The sequence below is a fragment of the Stylophora pistillata genome, chromosome 9 (genome assembly GCF_964205215.1).
Source record: "Stylophora pistillata chromosome 9, jaStyPist1.2, whole genome shotgun sequence".
Lineage (NCBI taxonomy): Eukaryota > Metazoa > Cnidaria > Anthozoa > Scleractinia > Pocilloporidae > Stylophora > Stylophora pistillata.
Window position 1 is genome coordinate 23,647,484 of NC_142527.1, and position 15,281 is coordinate 23,662,764.

General features: G+C 38.1%; 2 protein-coding genes and 1 pseudogene across 2 annotated transcripts; all 3 read right to left on the reverse strand.

Moving 5' to 3' along the window:
* Window positions 1–1,809: 1,809 nt before the first annotated feature.
* On the reverse strand, window positions 1,810–3,627 carry LOC148723887 (trace amine-associated receptor 7e-like; annotated as a pseudogene).
* Window positions 3,628–4,746: 1,119 nt separating this feature from the next.
* On the reverse strand, window positions 4,747–5,847 carry LOC148723888 (beta-2 adrenergic receptor-like). Its single transcript, XM_088733926.1, has one exon. It carries the CDS (start codon window positions 5,845–5,847, stop codon window positions 4,810–4,812), a length of 1,038 nt encoding a protein of 345 aa, XP_088590052.1. The 3' UTR covers window positions 4,747–4,809.
* A 4,012-nt stretch (window positions 5,848–9,859) lies between these two features.
* Window positions 9,860–12,996, reverse strand: LOC111338997 (histamine H2 receptor-like). The gene has a single exon (XM_088732105.1). It carries the CDS (start codon window positions 11,263–11,265, stop codon window positions 10,240–10,242), a length of 1,026 nt encoding a protein of 341 aa, XP_088588231.1. The 5' UTR covers window positions 11,266–12,996; the 3' UTR covers window positions 9,860–10,239.
* Between the last annotated feature and the right edge of the window lie 2,285 nt (window positions 12,997–15,281).

A 15,281-nucleotide genomic window follows, 5' to 3' on the forward strand; every position in this document is an offset into this window, starting at 1 on the left:
ATTCACCGTCCAGTTTTTAAGAAAATTCAAGTCAAGACTAATTTTGGACCCAGCATTGCAAGCCAGCAACGTTGCCATGGCAACGAATTTTTCAATATATTTACAACAAACTCATTCTTCAATAATATCTTTATTTCAGGGGAAAATGTGATCGCGATTCTTTAAAGCTAAGCTTCGTAATTTTAGTTTAAATATCCTGCATCAGAAAAGTGAAAAAACTATATCCAGCCTCCTTAAGCGGAAAAAAAACGCAAATGTGATTGAAAAGATGAAGTAGACACTTGTTATTTTTGAAGCGCTGTGTACAATAATCCTTAAGGGGTCTGTATACCTTTTCAAAATAGATTTTTAAAATGACTCAGCATTAGCTTTCATTATGCCTTGTACATTATGATCTTTTATTGAATGATGCTTTTTTAAAAAAGCATATCTACGTTGATTCCAAGTTTGGATTTAAACGTCTAACATCGCGACAACGAATTTTTTAAGAGTTCATTTGCAACTCTTTACTTCTTCAGTTCTAACAACTGTGTCACCACTCTTTCTGATTCTTAGTTAACAGTTATTAATCAAGGCCTCTCGTTTTTTAAAGCGATTCTCCTTGCTGTATTAAGAATATTTGTTAAGCATACCTAGGTGATTTCAGCTCGGTAGACGGCCTAGATCAAATAAAGTCCCGAGTTGTTTGTTAACGAAAAAAAAAGAGTTTTCTTTGAAAAAATCAGATAGAGTGGTACTCTCACAAGAAACAAGTGGTCAGAGGATAAGTAAACAGTTTCTCATCGACTTGTGTGAAAAGAAAGGTTTCTTTAGAGTAGTGTAAGTGTATGAATTGCTTCCTGAAGACAAAAACGGGGAGCAAAGGATTTTCAAAGGTGCCAGAGGCTTTAATGAGTTCAGAAAATTCTTTAACATGCGACTCGGAGATAAGTCGAACATTGACGAAGTGTGAGTTTTTCACAGCTTAAAATAAACTGAGCCCCTTTCATCTGGAGATAAGCCAGCTGAGAACACCATATGGCACCAACTAAACTAATACAGGGCATGTATATCCTTTTCACAGTTCAATTGTTCCTCGAACTAGTGTGCGACAAAAAAATAAATATATTATCACTTTGGAATCGATGCATATATTGCGGGCTAAAATGGAGACTTTGGCGGGCCGGTTCATAGAGACTATTGTTTTAACAGTACTTTAACGGTCTAATTCCCTATTTACGGTCATTAGTGGAGTTAGGCTTATGAAAGAAAGACACAGCGAACGTCTTATTTTATCATGACTATGATTACATGTATCTCACACTTCAGTACGAGAACATCAGTAAAATGAGATGAATAAGATACACAATGCATACCCAACACCCTTAAATAAACCCCTTAATGAACCCTAAAGAAAACGTTGATAGACAGAGCTAATAACCCCAAATCACCCTGCTCTAAAGAAAGTTTTTCCTTTTTTAATGCTTCTACACCTACAACAAAGTATTTTCCCGTGAAAAGCTCCGGCTGTCAAAATTTATTTTCAAATCATTTTGTATGATCTCTGACGAATAGCCTATTATAAAACGGTGGGGGTGAGTCGTCGCATTCTGCACAATGGTAAAAGTAAAGGGTTATGCCTGGGAGATCATGAAATAAAATCAAGAAAAACAATAAAGTTGAGGTAATTAAGCGCGAGTAATGGTAACTCGTAACCAGTCTCCGGGTCTCTTTGCACCAATGGTGAGTAGACGATACATCATATTGTCGTGTAACCATGAAAGATACTCATAATTTCAAAGGGTCTAAAAACATAATACATACCACTAAGTGAAGGCGAAGTTCGGCCTGTACTTTTATTTGGATAATAAGTTCGGTCCGTTCCAACATCGCCTGTCAATGGGAGGGAAATGCTTTGTGATTGAGTTGTCCTCAGAGCTCAGTCTCTTTGATCGCTGCATCTCCAGATGTCACACCTTTTCCTAGCGCCAGGTGTCGACCTGGTTTAAGTCCGGTTTGTTGTGAGCTTTTCTTCGCGAGTCTACAAGGCAACCAACGAAAAGTACGGCGAAATGCTTTGCGAAACTCTTGATTTTGGAAGTAATATATAAAAGGATTGATTGCTGGTGAGGTAAAAGCGATTGTGTTAACCCAAGGCCATACAACAAAGAACAATTTAGGAGTTCTACCCCAATTATTATCCCAGACGTGATCAAGGTCAATAAACAGCAAAACTAAACTGGGCATCCATGTTGTCATGCAAGCACCTAAAATAAAACCGACTGTTTTGATAGCCTTGAAATTTTGAATCGTGTGAACTCCACAACTGTCGTTGTAAGATTTAGGATTCCCCCTTGCTAATATTTCATAAAATTGTCTTTTTGCCGATATGAAAATACAAATGTAGGAACATGAGACCAATAACAAATGAATAATAGATGTTATAAATGCCGAAGAGATGGACAGCACTGCAAAATCAATATTTTCCTCGTCGTCTACAGCTAACGTCGAGAAAGAAAGACCCAATGACAATAGCCACACCAAACTAATGACTGTGTTACATCGTTTCTTGGTCACAATGTCCTGATAACGGAAAGGAAACCGAATAGCAATGAATCGGTCGACAGAAACAGAGCAAATGTTGAAAGTAATGGCGCAGACTGTGTGAACCCACAACATTAATGTAAAATCTTACAAAGCTTAGGAACTGGTGGCTGAATCCAACATCTGATGACGGTCCACACAGGGTCTACCACAAGCCCAACTAAAAAGGCTGCTACGGACAACGAGGCTAAAAGACGGCTGGAAGTTGATCGTAGAGACTCGTGTTTGTAGAACAACCACGGGATAACCGGATTTCCAGTTGCAGCTGCAAAACTTCACAAAGAGAGCCACAGTGATACAACGTAATTGCAAAAGTAGTTCAAAACTGAGTAACTTGGAGGATAAATCCAGATGTTGGATTCAGCCACCAGTTCCTAATGCTCTGTACAACTTTACATTAAAGTTGTGGGTTCACCCCCAGCTAAGGGAAAAGGCCCTGGGAACGAGGAAAGTAAGTTGAGGAACGGTTCAAAATTTCTTACCCTTTCTTCAAACCAACCGGATGTTCCTGAAAGTGAAAATTTTTTGCATGGATCGTAATAAAAAAATGCAGAAATTCTTTTCACTGACAAAGACGACTTAATGATCTCAAATCTGAACTTTTAAAACTCCCTACAACGGTGAAAGAGATAAAAAAGAACCAATGTCTTAATCCTTCTTTGCCCCTAATTATCGATAAAAATGCTCACCGATATGATAGATCTAGTAGACGATTAAAGGACTGAAAAGTTTCTTTTGACATGCAGCTGCTTAAGTGAAAAGATATTTACATTGGATAACTGTCTTGATTTTGCATACTCACGTTGTTAGCGACTTCCGGTTATCAGTTAAATGGAGTATAACACTAATCATTAAAGAGAAAACATTTATGGCTCAGGAGGCATGGGTCCGATTCCCTCCGACAAATGACGAATTTGATAATTTGATGGTATCATGGTCAACCTCAGCCAATAATTGCTTAATGTTAGGGTAAAGTTCAATAGAATTTTCGTTCCAGTGGACCGTTTCTCGAAAGTCCTGATGACCTAACGGGCCCGAAGCCATGTTTAAAAATAAAAATTTAAAGAATAGGAAAGCAGGTTCTAGCACCCAAACCAGTCCTTTTGTTTCTTTAGCTGATAGCTTTATTGTATCATTTTCAAAAGTTTTAAAATCCCTATCTGGAATGAAAACAGAGCAGCTTTACGGGCCCGTTAAGTTACCGGGACTTTCGAGAAACGGCCCCCCCAGAGCTCTTCCAGCGAAAAAAACCCAACTCCTTTAAACTCTTACGTAATCAAAACTACAATAGGACTGCTTTACGCCTGAAATCTAAATGCAGATTACGACAAAATGTTGTCGCATGTTTTTCCTATGATAATGTAGCTTTAACTCTAGAATTTGAAGAATATATTTATAGATTCATGCTCTCACTCTTCAAGAAACTCTTCAATTTAGACAGACAATTCTAATTACCATGGAACGTTGATTGAGCTTCCAAGAAAACTTTTGACAATCTAATTCGGTTCCAAAATAAGCAACGACACCAGGTCCACTGTTGAGTCAAACTCGGAATGGGTTGGGAAAAAGAGAGGATCCGAAGTTTGTTAGCTAAAGACATATTATACAACTTTGCGACAAATTGATCTGAAGTTTGTCACCTGCTAAAACTGAATGGAGAAGAACTTTCATAAGCGCAAAATGCTCTCTGATCACAGAATAGTAATTAACTGTCATTTCGCTGTGAATGTGTGATATCACATTAGCATAGATAAAAGTATCTGCTGAGAACCATTCAGGAAAAAGGGGAAGATATTTTTGTACTCTGATTAGGCACTCAATGTCATCAAAAATACGAATATTGTGTAGACATATACAGCCAAAAACTAACGATAAAAGTCCGACGTTTCCGCGACATCTTGGCGCCATTGTCAAGGAAAACTGAATGAAAATGCGATCTCAAGAGTAACTAAGAATCCAGAGTCACTAATTTGCATAGGTCAGCCAAAGACCTTAGCGCTAAGGTCTTTGGCTGACATCTCCATATAAGGCAACTGAGCAATTGCAAAAGCAAATCATAAACTTTAGGCAATGCACGGAGGGCGTAGTACGTATCAAGAGACTTTCAAACTAAGCATTGTTGCAAAGGGGATTTTTTTTATTACTTATAATACACTATTATTTTAAAATTTATGTTATTAAAGCACAAACTAAAGTTGCAGTCCATTTCATCAATTAATGGCAGAGTCATTCTTCCTCTAATACGTCCTCGGGGCCCAGTTTTTTATTCCCTACATCTCCAGAACTCACACCATTTCGTACCATTGAGCTTCGAGTTGAATTCAGCCCGGTTGTTCTTGTGCTTTCCTTCCTGTGTTCACTGGGTAACAAGCGAAAGGTACGGCGAAAGGCTTGACAGAACTCTTTATTTCGAAAGTAATATATAAATGGATTGATTGCTGATGAGGTAAAAGCGATTGCCTCAACCCAAGGCCACACAATATAATATAATCTATCAACTTTATCCCAGTCATTTATCACGGTATAGTAACAATCAACAAACAGAACAACAAAACTGGGCATCCATGCGATAATACAAGCACCTAAAACGAAACCGATTGTTTTTATAGCTTTAAAATTTTGCGTTGTAGGAACTCTGGAATTGTCGTTGGATATTGTGGGATTTTCTCCTGCTGATATTCTTTGAAATTGTTTTTTTGCCGATTTAAAAATAAAAATATAGGAACATGAGACTACAAGTATTGGAAAAACAAATGTTATAAATGCCACAGAAATCCACAGCACTGAGACATCACTACTTTGCTCGCCATGTACTGACAACATCGAGAAAGGAAGACCCAGTGAAAATAACCACACCAAAATGATCACCGTGTAACATCTTTTCTTGGTCACAATGTCCTGATAACGAAAAGGAAACCGAATGGCAATAAATCGGTCGACTGAAACACAGCATATGTTGAAAGTAGTGGTGACGGTCGTGTGAATCCACAAAAATTCTAAAAGGAAGTTAACGGCACTGTGAAATGTTAACCACCATGTGAAAATGACCCACGCAGGGACTATCACCAGCCCAACAAAGAGGTCAGCCACAGATAAAGAGGCCAAGAAATGGTTGGAAATTGTTCGTAGAGACTCCTTTTTGTAGAATAGCCACAACACAACTGCATTTCCAGTTACTGCTGCAAAACCAGACAAGGAGAGCCACAGTGATAGAACGATGGACGCTGCACTGCTAAGCTGAAAGTTTGGGTCGCTTTCATTCATGGTAAAATGACAGCGACAGCAGAAGAGAGAAATTAAGCTTCAGAAATGCTTGAATTTTTCCTGTCCTCTCTGCAAACCAAACAGATCTTTCTTAAAGATGTTTAGATGAATTATCATATTCCTGTAGTGCAATATCCTTTTTTTTATTTACAGGCGCGTCCTATTGATCTTTAAAAGTTCCCGAAACGGTGAGTTGAAAACAAAAATAAAATAAACAACAACAAGAACTCTTTCCTGCAAAATGTTTCGAAATCTTTATCAGTGTCTTAATCTTTCTGTCATTATCGATGAAAAGCGTCATCGCTAAGATTCAAGTGATTTTGGGGAAAATTTAGAACCAAAATTAACAGAATAGCTTCCCTTGACATGCAGGTGTTTTTATTAACTTGAAACAGGATGTCTATGAGGAAACTCTCAATTTGAATACTCATATCGCTAACAGCTCCTGGTTAACGGTTGAATGGAGTTTCGTACTAATCACAAAAGTGACCGCATTGATTCCTACCGAGGCAGCGGGCGAATTTGATGCTAAATATTGTAGTCTGATCTAACAACAGAAAACGTATTTGTGTCTAGAATGATGGATGACTACCAACATGAAGCGTGATTTTAATGTCTTTATTTGTTTTCAAGAGTAAGTATTCTTCTGGGTCATAAGAAACTCAGCTCTCAGTCTCTTGTAGATTTAATGGTAAACTCTTTCGGAAGTCGGAAAAGACATTCCGTTTTTTTTTAATGAAATAAGTCTAGACCAATGACTCGGCCCTGTGAAACAAACGTAAACATGCATCGCACAACTGTAATTGTAGACATGTGCTGTTACAGCTTTTCTTGGGGCTGGAAATCCTTGAAAACCACCGCAGTTAATGGGTTAAAAAATATATCTCTCATCAGGTAAGCAGCAACTATACAAAATGTTAGAGCAAACAGTTTTTAGAAGAAAAAATAGTTCTAATCCCGCAAGACTGATATTGTACACCGAAATTGCCACCAATCCATTGTTTCAATTTACCAACATGGTTGTTATGACGTCATGCTATAACACTCTTTTGGTGAGCTTGGCGCACGACGGGTAAAGGTAGATTCACTTCTTTTATGGCTTGTGTAATTGGTTACGTCTCATTGCACAAGAAAGTGAAAAAAGATAGCAGGATCGGAAGTCGATTTTTTGTTCACCGTCGGCGGTATACGTCTTTCCTTACTACCTCTCTTTTCCATCTTTTTCCTCGTCAGAGCTCATCCCGAGAATCGTGCTAATTGGATTTTCAACGGCTTGGTGGACCAGAAAATTAACACACTAACATCTCCCTTATGATCTAAATATTTCTTCCTCGTTTAAAGACGACCAAGCCATTCTAATGTGTTCTTTGATAGGCCTAATGGGCATGGACAGTGAGAATTTAATTCCACTTCATAGGTCGGCCAGTAACCCATTACGTTCATTTAGGCTTGAAAACGTAATTATTTCTATTTTTAAAGTGTTTAAAATGCCGCGGACCTCGCTGCTTGAGTCCACTTCACTCGCGCATTACGTGTAACACGCATTAAATTACAGACTAAAAATTCTTATAGTAATTACTTATCTTCACATATTTGATATTATCTTTAAACACATTGTTACATACTTTATTATACTTAACCATACTTTATATTTTGGTAATTAGTTAACCTATAGTTTTTATCGTTATTTGCATTTTGTGGTGAAAATACGTATTAAGACATTTTAACCAAGATGAGATGCTTTGCAGTCATAATTTTAGTGTGGTTTATCTCATTGAGTCTTCCTTCCTTAATAGTGTTCTTTCAATCAGGAAAGTATCGAAGAGAACTTCAAGTTATGTCTTTTGCATGTACAGCGTCAGTGGTTCCGTTATTAGTGGTCTCCTTTTGCTATACATTCATCTTAAAATTAGCAAGAAACCAATTCAGAAGCATTTTGGCAGGTAAAAAACCTCTTGACCCTGGCGAAAACAGTAGAGTTCGTGCTATGCAAAATTTAAAAGCCATCCGCAAAACAGTCGGTTTTGTTTTAGGTGCTTGCGACACATGGATGCCATTTTTAGTTGTGCTATTGCTTAAATCTTGTAATATGAAAGAAAAACGGAGGTATAATAGAATAAGGCCTTGGGTTGAGGCAATTACTTTTACTTCATCAGCGATCAACCCGTTGATATATTACTTCAGAAATTGCGAACTTCGCCGAACCTTTCGCCGCACCTTCCATTCGCTTCCCTGTCTTCACAAGTCGAAACAAAATGCACCAGACCTTAGAAAACAACAAGAGCGAAATCAGATTGAGCGAAAGAATGGTACTCATGGTAACTTAGCAACTTATGAGACACAACTCTGACGACAATTCAAGCGAAAAGGACTGTCTTTTAATCTTAAACCTGGCGCCCCTCATAAACAATTGATGATCAAGCGGTAGCGATAATTTCTAAGCTTATTTTACATAACTCTGTTTTTTAGTAAATGTAAATAAAATATGATCAAAATAACTCTTTTCCATCATATCAGACAAGTCTTTCATGACGTCTAATTTTTCTCCCGTGAAATGCTTGTCACAAAGCATTAGTTTTTGGTTAGAATTAGGGAGGATGTATGAAGAACGCTCTTCTACGGCAAAGGTTAGATAGAGTGAATCTTCAAAACTGAGAGAGCTAGAATAAAGCGCTTAAGTCTCTATCCCAGATAAAAGTGAAATTATACAAAGAAATACGGCGAAGGCAACGAGACTGTGGTGAAAGAGAAAAAATAATTAATAAGGTTGGGGCGCACTAGGCAATATTGAATTAGAATGAAAGGGGTAAATTTTTAACGAAACTGAGGTGCTCCGTCCGTGGGGAAAGGTAACAAGATAACTTGGTTTATTACCTAAGTTGTTAATATAGATCTTCCACTGTGAAGAGTTTTTAAGCTAACATTTCGAGCGTCTGCCCTTCGTCAAGGCGAATGGGATGAATCTTACGAAGGGCTACCGCTCGAAATGTCAGTTTAGAAACTCTTTACAGTGGCTAATTTACATTATCAGCTCAGTCGATAAAACCAAATTATCTTCATATTAAATAAGGTCGTTACGACTTGTCTTGGCGACAAGTCCCACAACAAATCTCTTCGTGTGACATTGTGAATGCTTGTGAAATCTTTTACTGCAATCAGTCAGACAGAGCAGCGTTGTCACAGCGTGTGTGCACTTTCTCGATAAATTGTGGGAGAAAGTGGCTTAGCGTGGTCTATACTCTTATCGACAAGGATATTCTCACTACAGTGGTCAAAATGTTGTGGACTCACGAGGTGCATCCGACTGAGCCTGCAATTCAACAATCAGAAAGCGTCATGTATTTTCCCATACTCCCTCGGGAACTATTTCAAAATGGCGGCCGCACATGATGTAAGAAAAAAATCTGAAGGAAAAAAAAATCTGAGCTATATAAAGATTCTTCCACTGTAAAATTTTAGTAGACCCCTATGGCAAGGAAATCACATAGAATATAGGAAAATCTAATCCAAAAGATGCCAAATAGCGAAGAAGATATGAAAAAAAGATGGTATAATCTGTGTACTGCACCTTTACGTTGCTTCAAAGAGCACTCCTCTCGCGACAGGGAATTAAAGTGGGCCTATTAGACAGTATCTCCTTCTTCCAATAATATTTTGTGACTCTATTCGCTCGTCCGCCATATTGAGTTTATCGACCCACAGAGACTGGGGACGAGTCAATGGTACAGGCCACACTAATGAGAAACTCAATATCATCACAAACGCGAACACTGTAATTAATATATGCAATAAAATAGGAGAGCCACAATGATTGAAAGATATACGTAAAACTGCTCATTCTTTCCAAGGAGAAAGCATCTTACATCGGTGTTACACGCTTTGTGTGAAAGGAATAATTCCAAAACGGGATAGGGATTTCCCTTTAAATTTATTCCCATGAAACTGCAACCTCTGTTAATATATTTTTTTAGATGCTCCTTTGAAATAATATGTGGATTCTGCAAACTTTTTTGAAAGTACTATTGAATGAGCGCTTGAACTGATCTGATCCGGCTTTCCAAGTGTGATCACTACGTAATGATTTACAGGATATTTCAGTTACACATGTCAAATTGGAGAAGGAAAAACTTGCTCTGCATTCTTTTTAACAAAATCTACTTGAAGCGGGCTAGATATGAAACGAGTAGATAACAAGTGAAATTTAAGGAACGTGAAGACATACTGCGAATTACCAACTTAGAGAAAGCCAGGCTAAACCATTGTGGCAAATAATTTTTTTTATCAGATTCCATATTACTACTATTGTGAAAATATGTTTAAACTGGAGTTTCAGTCCGTTTAAGCATCATTTTTCAATAGCAGGCACACGTTCCTGTTTCCTTGCAGTTGTCCTCAGAGTTCTGTCTCTCTCGTCACTACATTACGAGGTCTCCGCAAATCTTTTCGTGCCATTGGGTTTCCAGTTGACCTCAGCCCGGTTGTTCTTGTGTTTTCCTTACTGCGTCCACAGGGTAACCTGCAAAACTCCGAGGTACGGCGAAATGCTCGACGGAATTCTTTATTTCGAAAGTAATATATGAATGGATTGATTGCTGATGAGGTAAAAGCGATTGCCTCAACCCAGGGCCACACAATATAATATAATATATCACTTTTATCCCAGTCATTTATCACGGTATAGTAACAATCAACAGACAGAACAACAAAACTGGGCATCCATGTGATAATACAAGCACCTAAAATGAAACCAATTGTTTTTAAAGCTTTAAAATTTTTCATAAAGCGAACCCTGAAATCGTTTTTGTATATTGGAGAATTTTCTCCTGCCAATGTTCTTTTAAATTGTTTTTTTGCCGATTTGAAAATAAAAATATAGGAACACAAGACTACAAGTATTGGAAAAGCAAATGTTATAAATGCCACAGAAATCCACAGCACTGAGACATTAAGGCTTTGCTCGCCATGTACTGACAACATCGAGAAAGGAAGACCCAGTGAAAATAACCACACCAAAATGATCACCGTGTAACATCTTTTCTTGGTCACAATGTCCTGATAACGAAAAGGAAACCGAATGGCAATAAATCGGTCGATTGAAACACAGCATATGTTGAAAGTAGTGGTGACGGTCGTGTGAATCCACAAAAATTCTAAAAAGAAGTTAACAACGCTGTGAAATGTTAACCACCATTTGAAAATGACCCACGCAGGGACTATCACCAACCCGACGAAAAGGTCAGCCACGGATAAAGAGGCCAAGAAACGGTTGGAAATTGTTCGTAGGGACTCGTTTTTGTAGAACAACCACAACACAACTGCATTTCCAGTTACAGCTGCAAAACCAGACAAGGAGAACCACAATGATAAAACGATGGACGCTGCACCACTGCGCTGAACGTTTGGGTCGCTATCATTCATGGTAAGATGGTGAACAGCGACAGCAGAAGAGAGAAATTAAGCTTCAGAAATACTTGAAATTTTCTTGTCCTCTCTGCAAACCAAACAGATCTTTCTGAAACTTAAGAGTTTGGATGAATTATCATATCCATATTATTCATGTCCCTGGTCACAATGTCCTGTTAACGAAATGGAAACTGAATGGCAATAAATAGGTAGACAGAAACACAGCAAATGTCGATAGTAGTGGCGGCGGTTGTGTGAATCCACAACAGGTCTGTTAACTCCTACAAAACTGTGTTAAGTGCTAACTATGGTGGCGCCTGAATCCAATATCTGATGACAATCCACACAGGGCCAACAAGAAGCCCAACCATCAAGTCTGCTGCTGACAACGAGGCTAAAAAGCGGATGAAAACTGTTCGTAAGGAATCGATTTTGTAAAGCAACCACAGCACAACTGCATCTCCAGTTACAGCTGCTAAGCTAGACAAGGAGAGCCACAGTGATAGAGCGATGGATGCCGCGTTGCTGAGATACTCGTTCGGGTGGCTACCATCCAGGGTAACTGATGGTGGACAGAACAAGCAGAGAAAAGAAATTTAGCTTAGTGAATGCTTGAAATTGTCTTACCTCCCAACAAACCAGACAGATGTTACTGAAACTTTAATGTGTCTTCATCAATCGTCAATCTATTTTTATGTAAATATTCTAGTTCTTGACAACGTCTCATTAGTCTGGTCTGAGCTTAAAGCAAACTTTTGTGACCTTTTTTTTCTACTTTACGAACCAGCATTTGGGAACAGCTCCGGTGGACTCTAGAAAACCAGTGTTTTTTTCTTCCACATAAAGCGATTAAGTTGAAAACGTGGAATGTTTTTGGCTGGCTGGTTTTGTTTATTTTCGACGGAAATAATTGGAGGACAAAAGGGGTGACAACTGTCCGGTAATTATGCAGCACGTGACGTAGAGTCACCCGAAAATTAATGAGTGGGTTATAATTTTAAATTATCCCGGAGAAAAAGTCGAGCTCAGCAATGCTCAATGAGTAGGAAGGTAAAGGATTTTTTTAGTATAGCTACTCAGTTGCATTCGAATTCATACATATAATAGCATGATTTTGAGTGAAATTTGGCGTTAATAAGCACGAGTAAATATTTTAAAGGCAACAAAATTGCTCGAGCTTGTAAGGTGAGTGTAATTTGCAGCCTTGGAAAAACTTACAAGGGTTTATTTACACGAAACCGCACGAGAAATCATGTTATTACTTATCAATGATTTACATGGAAAAAGCATCACAGAAAATCAAGACGTTTGACGTATAATGCCATCCTAGACCAATCAGAACACATGAATCTCCATAATCACCTAAGCGATTATACTAAAGGTTGATAAAACTGAAATTTCATACATCTACTCGAAATAGGAAGCTTTTTTCGAAACCGGTCTTCAGTTGTGCTGCGATGCTATCCTTTCCTACAAAACTGCTCACCTCCGAACTGAATTCTTTTCTTAATGTACCTATTGTCCTCAGAGAGTTTTTCTGTAGCATTGAAATAAACTCAAAAGAATAGAAACGTGAAAACTCTTTGTTCGAGAGACAGTAGCCGCCAACAGATTGTGGTTGACTGAAAAAAAAGAGAGACACATATAAATAGTCAATTTATACATGATTCCCAAAATAATAGAAAGTTGAATTTTTAGCACAAAACCAATAAACTTATGTCTAAAAGCAACATTAAAGCGTTCTGCTAGAACATTATTCTTTAATAGTTTGCTACTGTATATGTCAATAAAGAAATCCTGTTGTGTTGAAGTTTCATTTAGCTCCGACGAAGGGCTAACGCTCGAAACGTCAGCTTTTGTAATTGTTACGGTGGCCAATTTACCATTTCAACTTTGTTGATATATCCAAATTTTTTCGTTACCCCCACCGACGCAGCCCCAAACAGTTTCTTTCGAAACTATCAGCCTTTATTCGATCAGTTAGTTGTCTGCCTTCGTTAGGGAAAAGATGCTACTGAATATGAAGCGATGCTGCCTTTTCCTTTTTTACATAGGATTATTCCCAATTTTCCTTTTTAACATATTGACAGGTTCATCCAGTTTATGTGCTATCTATTTTAGGAAAGGTACCCATGAAATTTAAAATATCCCAAAGCTTTTATGAAAGCATGCTTTGAAACTTACATTTTGTGTTATCCTCTTCAGTCCATCGGTGTAAAAACAGCGAGATCTCAATTTATTCGCCGAAATAGAAAAAAAAATTAATCGAGCTTCCCCTTCGACAGGCAGCTGCTTTCGTGACAAGAAGTGCACGAGAAATCGGAAAATAGCGGCACCAAAAAATTAAATTCTTTTCAAAACCTATTTTTTTCCACGTAAATCAATCATAATAATGGCCAGGGAGGTACTTACTTGCTTGAATCTACTCAAACCAAATGTCAAATTTGAAGCTAATGGGCTGAATGTGTTAAGTTTCCAATTCAAAATCTATCTTAAAAAAGTCTGTAATTTAAGACTCGTTAACGCTGCAGGTTATAGGCAAGTTAAACAAATTCAAACCGAGGAGAGGGGGGGGGGGGTAAACCGAGGAGAGGGGAGGGGGTAAACCGAGGAGGGGAGGGGGTGACGGGGATTCACTGAGAAAAAACTGGTTTATTTCAAAAGACATATATAATTAAAAAATCCTATCAATTTTAAATTTCCAAGCATTAATTAATTCAAACAGTCATTTACCGATGCATCATCAGTCAAAATTTTCCTTCATTGAAATTTTCACTTTCTATGCCCATCATAATGCAACTGGCATAATGCTTGTTTTCAAACAAGAAAAAAACAAGTTATTGGATGTTAGTCTGTCCGTTTTCTGGTTTGTGACATGTTAAAACTACGATCACTTGAATTACTCAGTGTTAGTGTTACTCACGATGAAAATAAAGTCTTTGTTAGCCGTTGACAAGAATTGACAAAGTTTACCCTGAGTTCCGTAGTTTTAGTTGGGAATACTCAAACAGTTAACGGCTCCTGGTAAAAAGTTATGGAGTTTAACACTAATCACAAAAGTGACCACATTCATGACTCACCTGAAGAGAAATTGATCCCTAGCGAGCAAATTAAGAGAAGGTGAGCTGAAGTCTGGAGCCAAGTGTGACAGTTGAAAACGTTTTTTTTCAAATTGAGGATAGAATACGAATGATCACAGTTGGAAACAGTTGTTACTAGTTTGTGGGTCTCTTAGCATCAGTGGGCGCTGAGTCCAGTAACATAATACGGTATAAGTACCACTGAGAGAAGTTATATTATGGCATTCTTCAAAATTTTTTTTTTTTCAAAATTGAACTTTACAAAAAAAAGGTGGACAGATTAAAACTTTGGTCCTTTCAGTTTTTACATCATCTCTCGATGGGAGGCAAAGTCTTGCTTCGTGTTATTTTTCCTCAGAGCTTAGTGTCCTTAATCGCTACATCTCCAAATCCCAAACCATTTCCTACCATCGGGCTTCGGCTTGGTTTAAGTCCTGTTTGTTGCGTGCGTTCCTCGTTGTGTCCACAAGGCAACCATCGAAAGGTGTGGCGGCGAAAGGCTCGGCGAAACTCTTTGATCGCTTAAAGGTACATTTCATGCAATTTGAGAGGGTAGGGTCACTAACGATTGATCAGAGGGAAGATAGGAAACTGATCCACCACTATTCTTCCAATTCTTCCCAGAATGCTTAGTGGTAAGAAATGTTATTTTTGTAGATTCTTTTTGCAAAAGCCTGCCAGAAGTTGACTCCATATCACTATTTCTTACGAGAATTTTTTTCCTTTAAATGCACGGTCTGGCAGAACGTATTTGAAGTCGCTTTGTATGATCCCTGAATAATAATTAGGCAAGGTATAAGTTATATGGGGTATGACAAGGAGATTAGTAAAAAAATCGAGACAAGCGAAATATTGTTGGGGGAATGGAACACGAATGGCAGAAGGAGGCAGCTGCTATTATTCCGGGGTTCTCATAGTTCTGCTAGTCGGAGCTTATACCTTACATTAGTG

Bases quoted from the DNA above. Each gene is read 5' to 3' on its own strand.
- LOC148723888 (XM_088733926.1), bottom strand. From the start codon at position 5,847: ATGAATGAAAGCGACCCAAACTTTCAGCTTAGCAGTGCAGCGTCCATC.
- LOC111338997 (XM_088732105.1), bottom strand. From the start codon at position 11,265: ATGAATGATAGCGACCCAAACGTTCAGCGCAGTGGTGCAGCGTCCATC.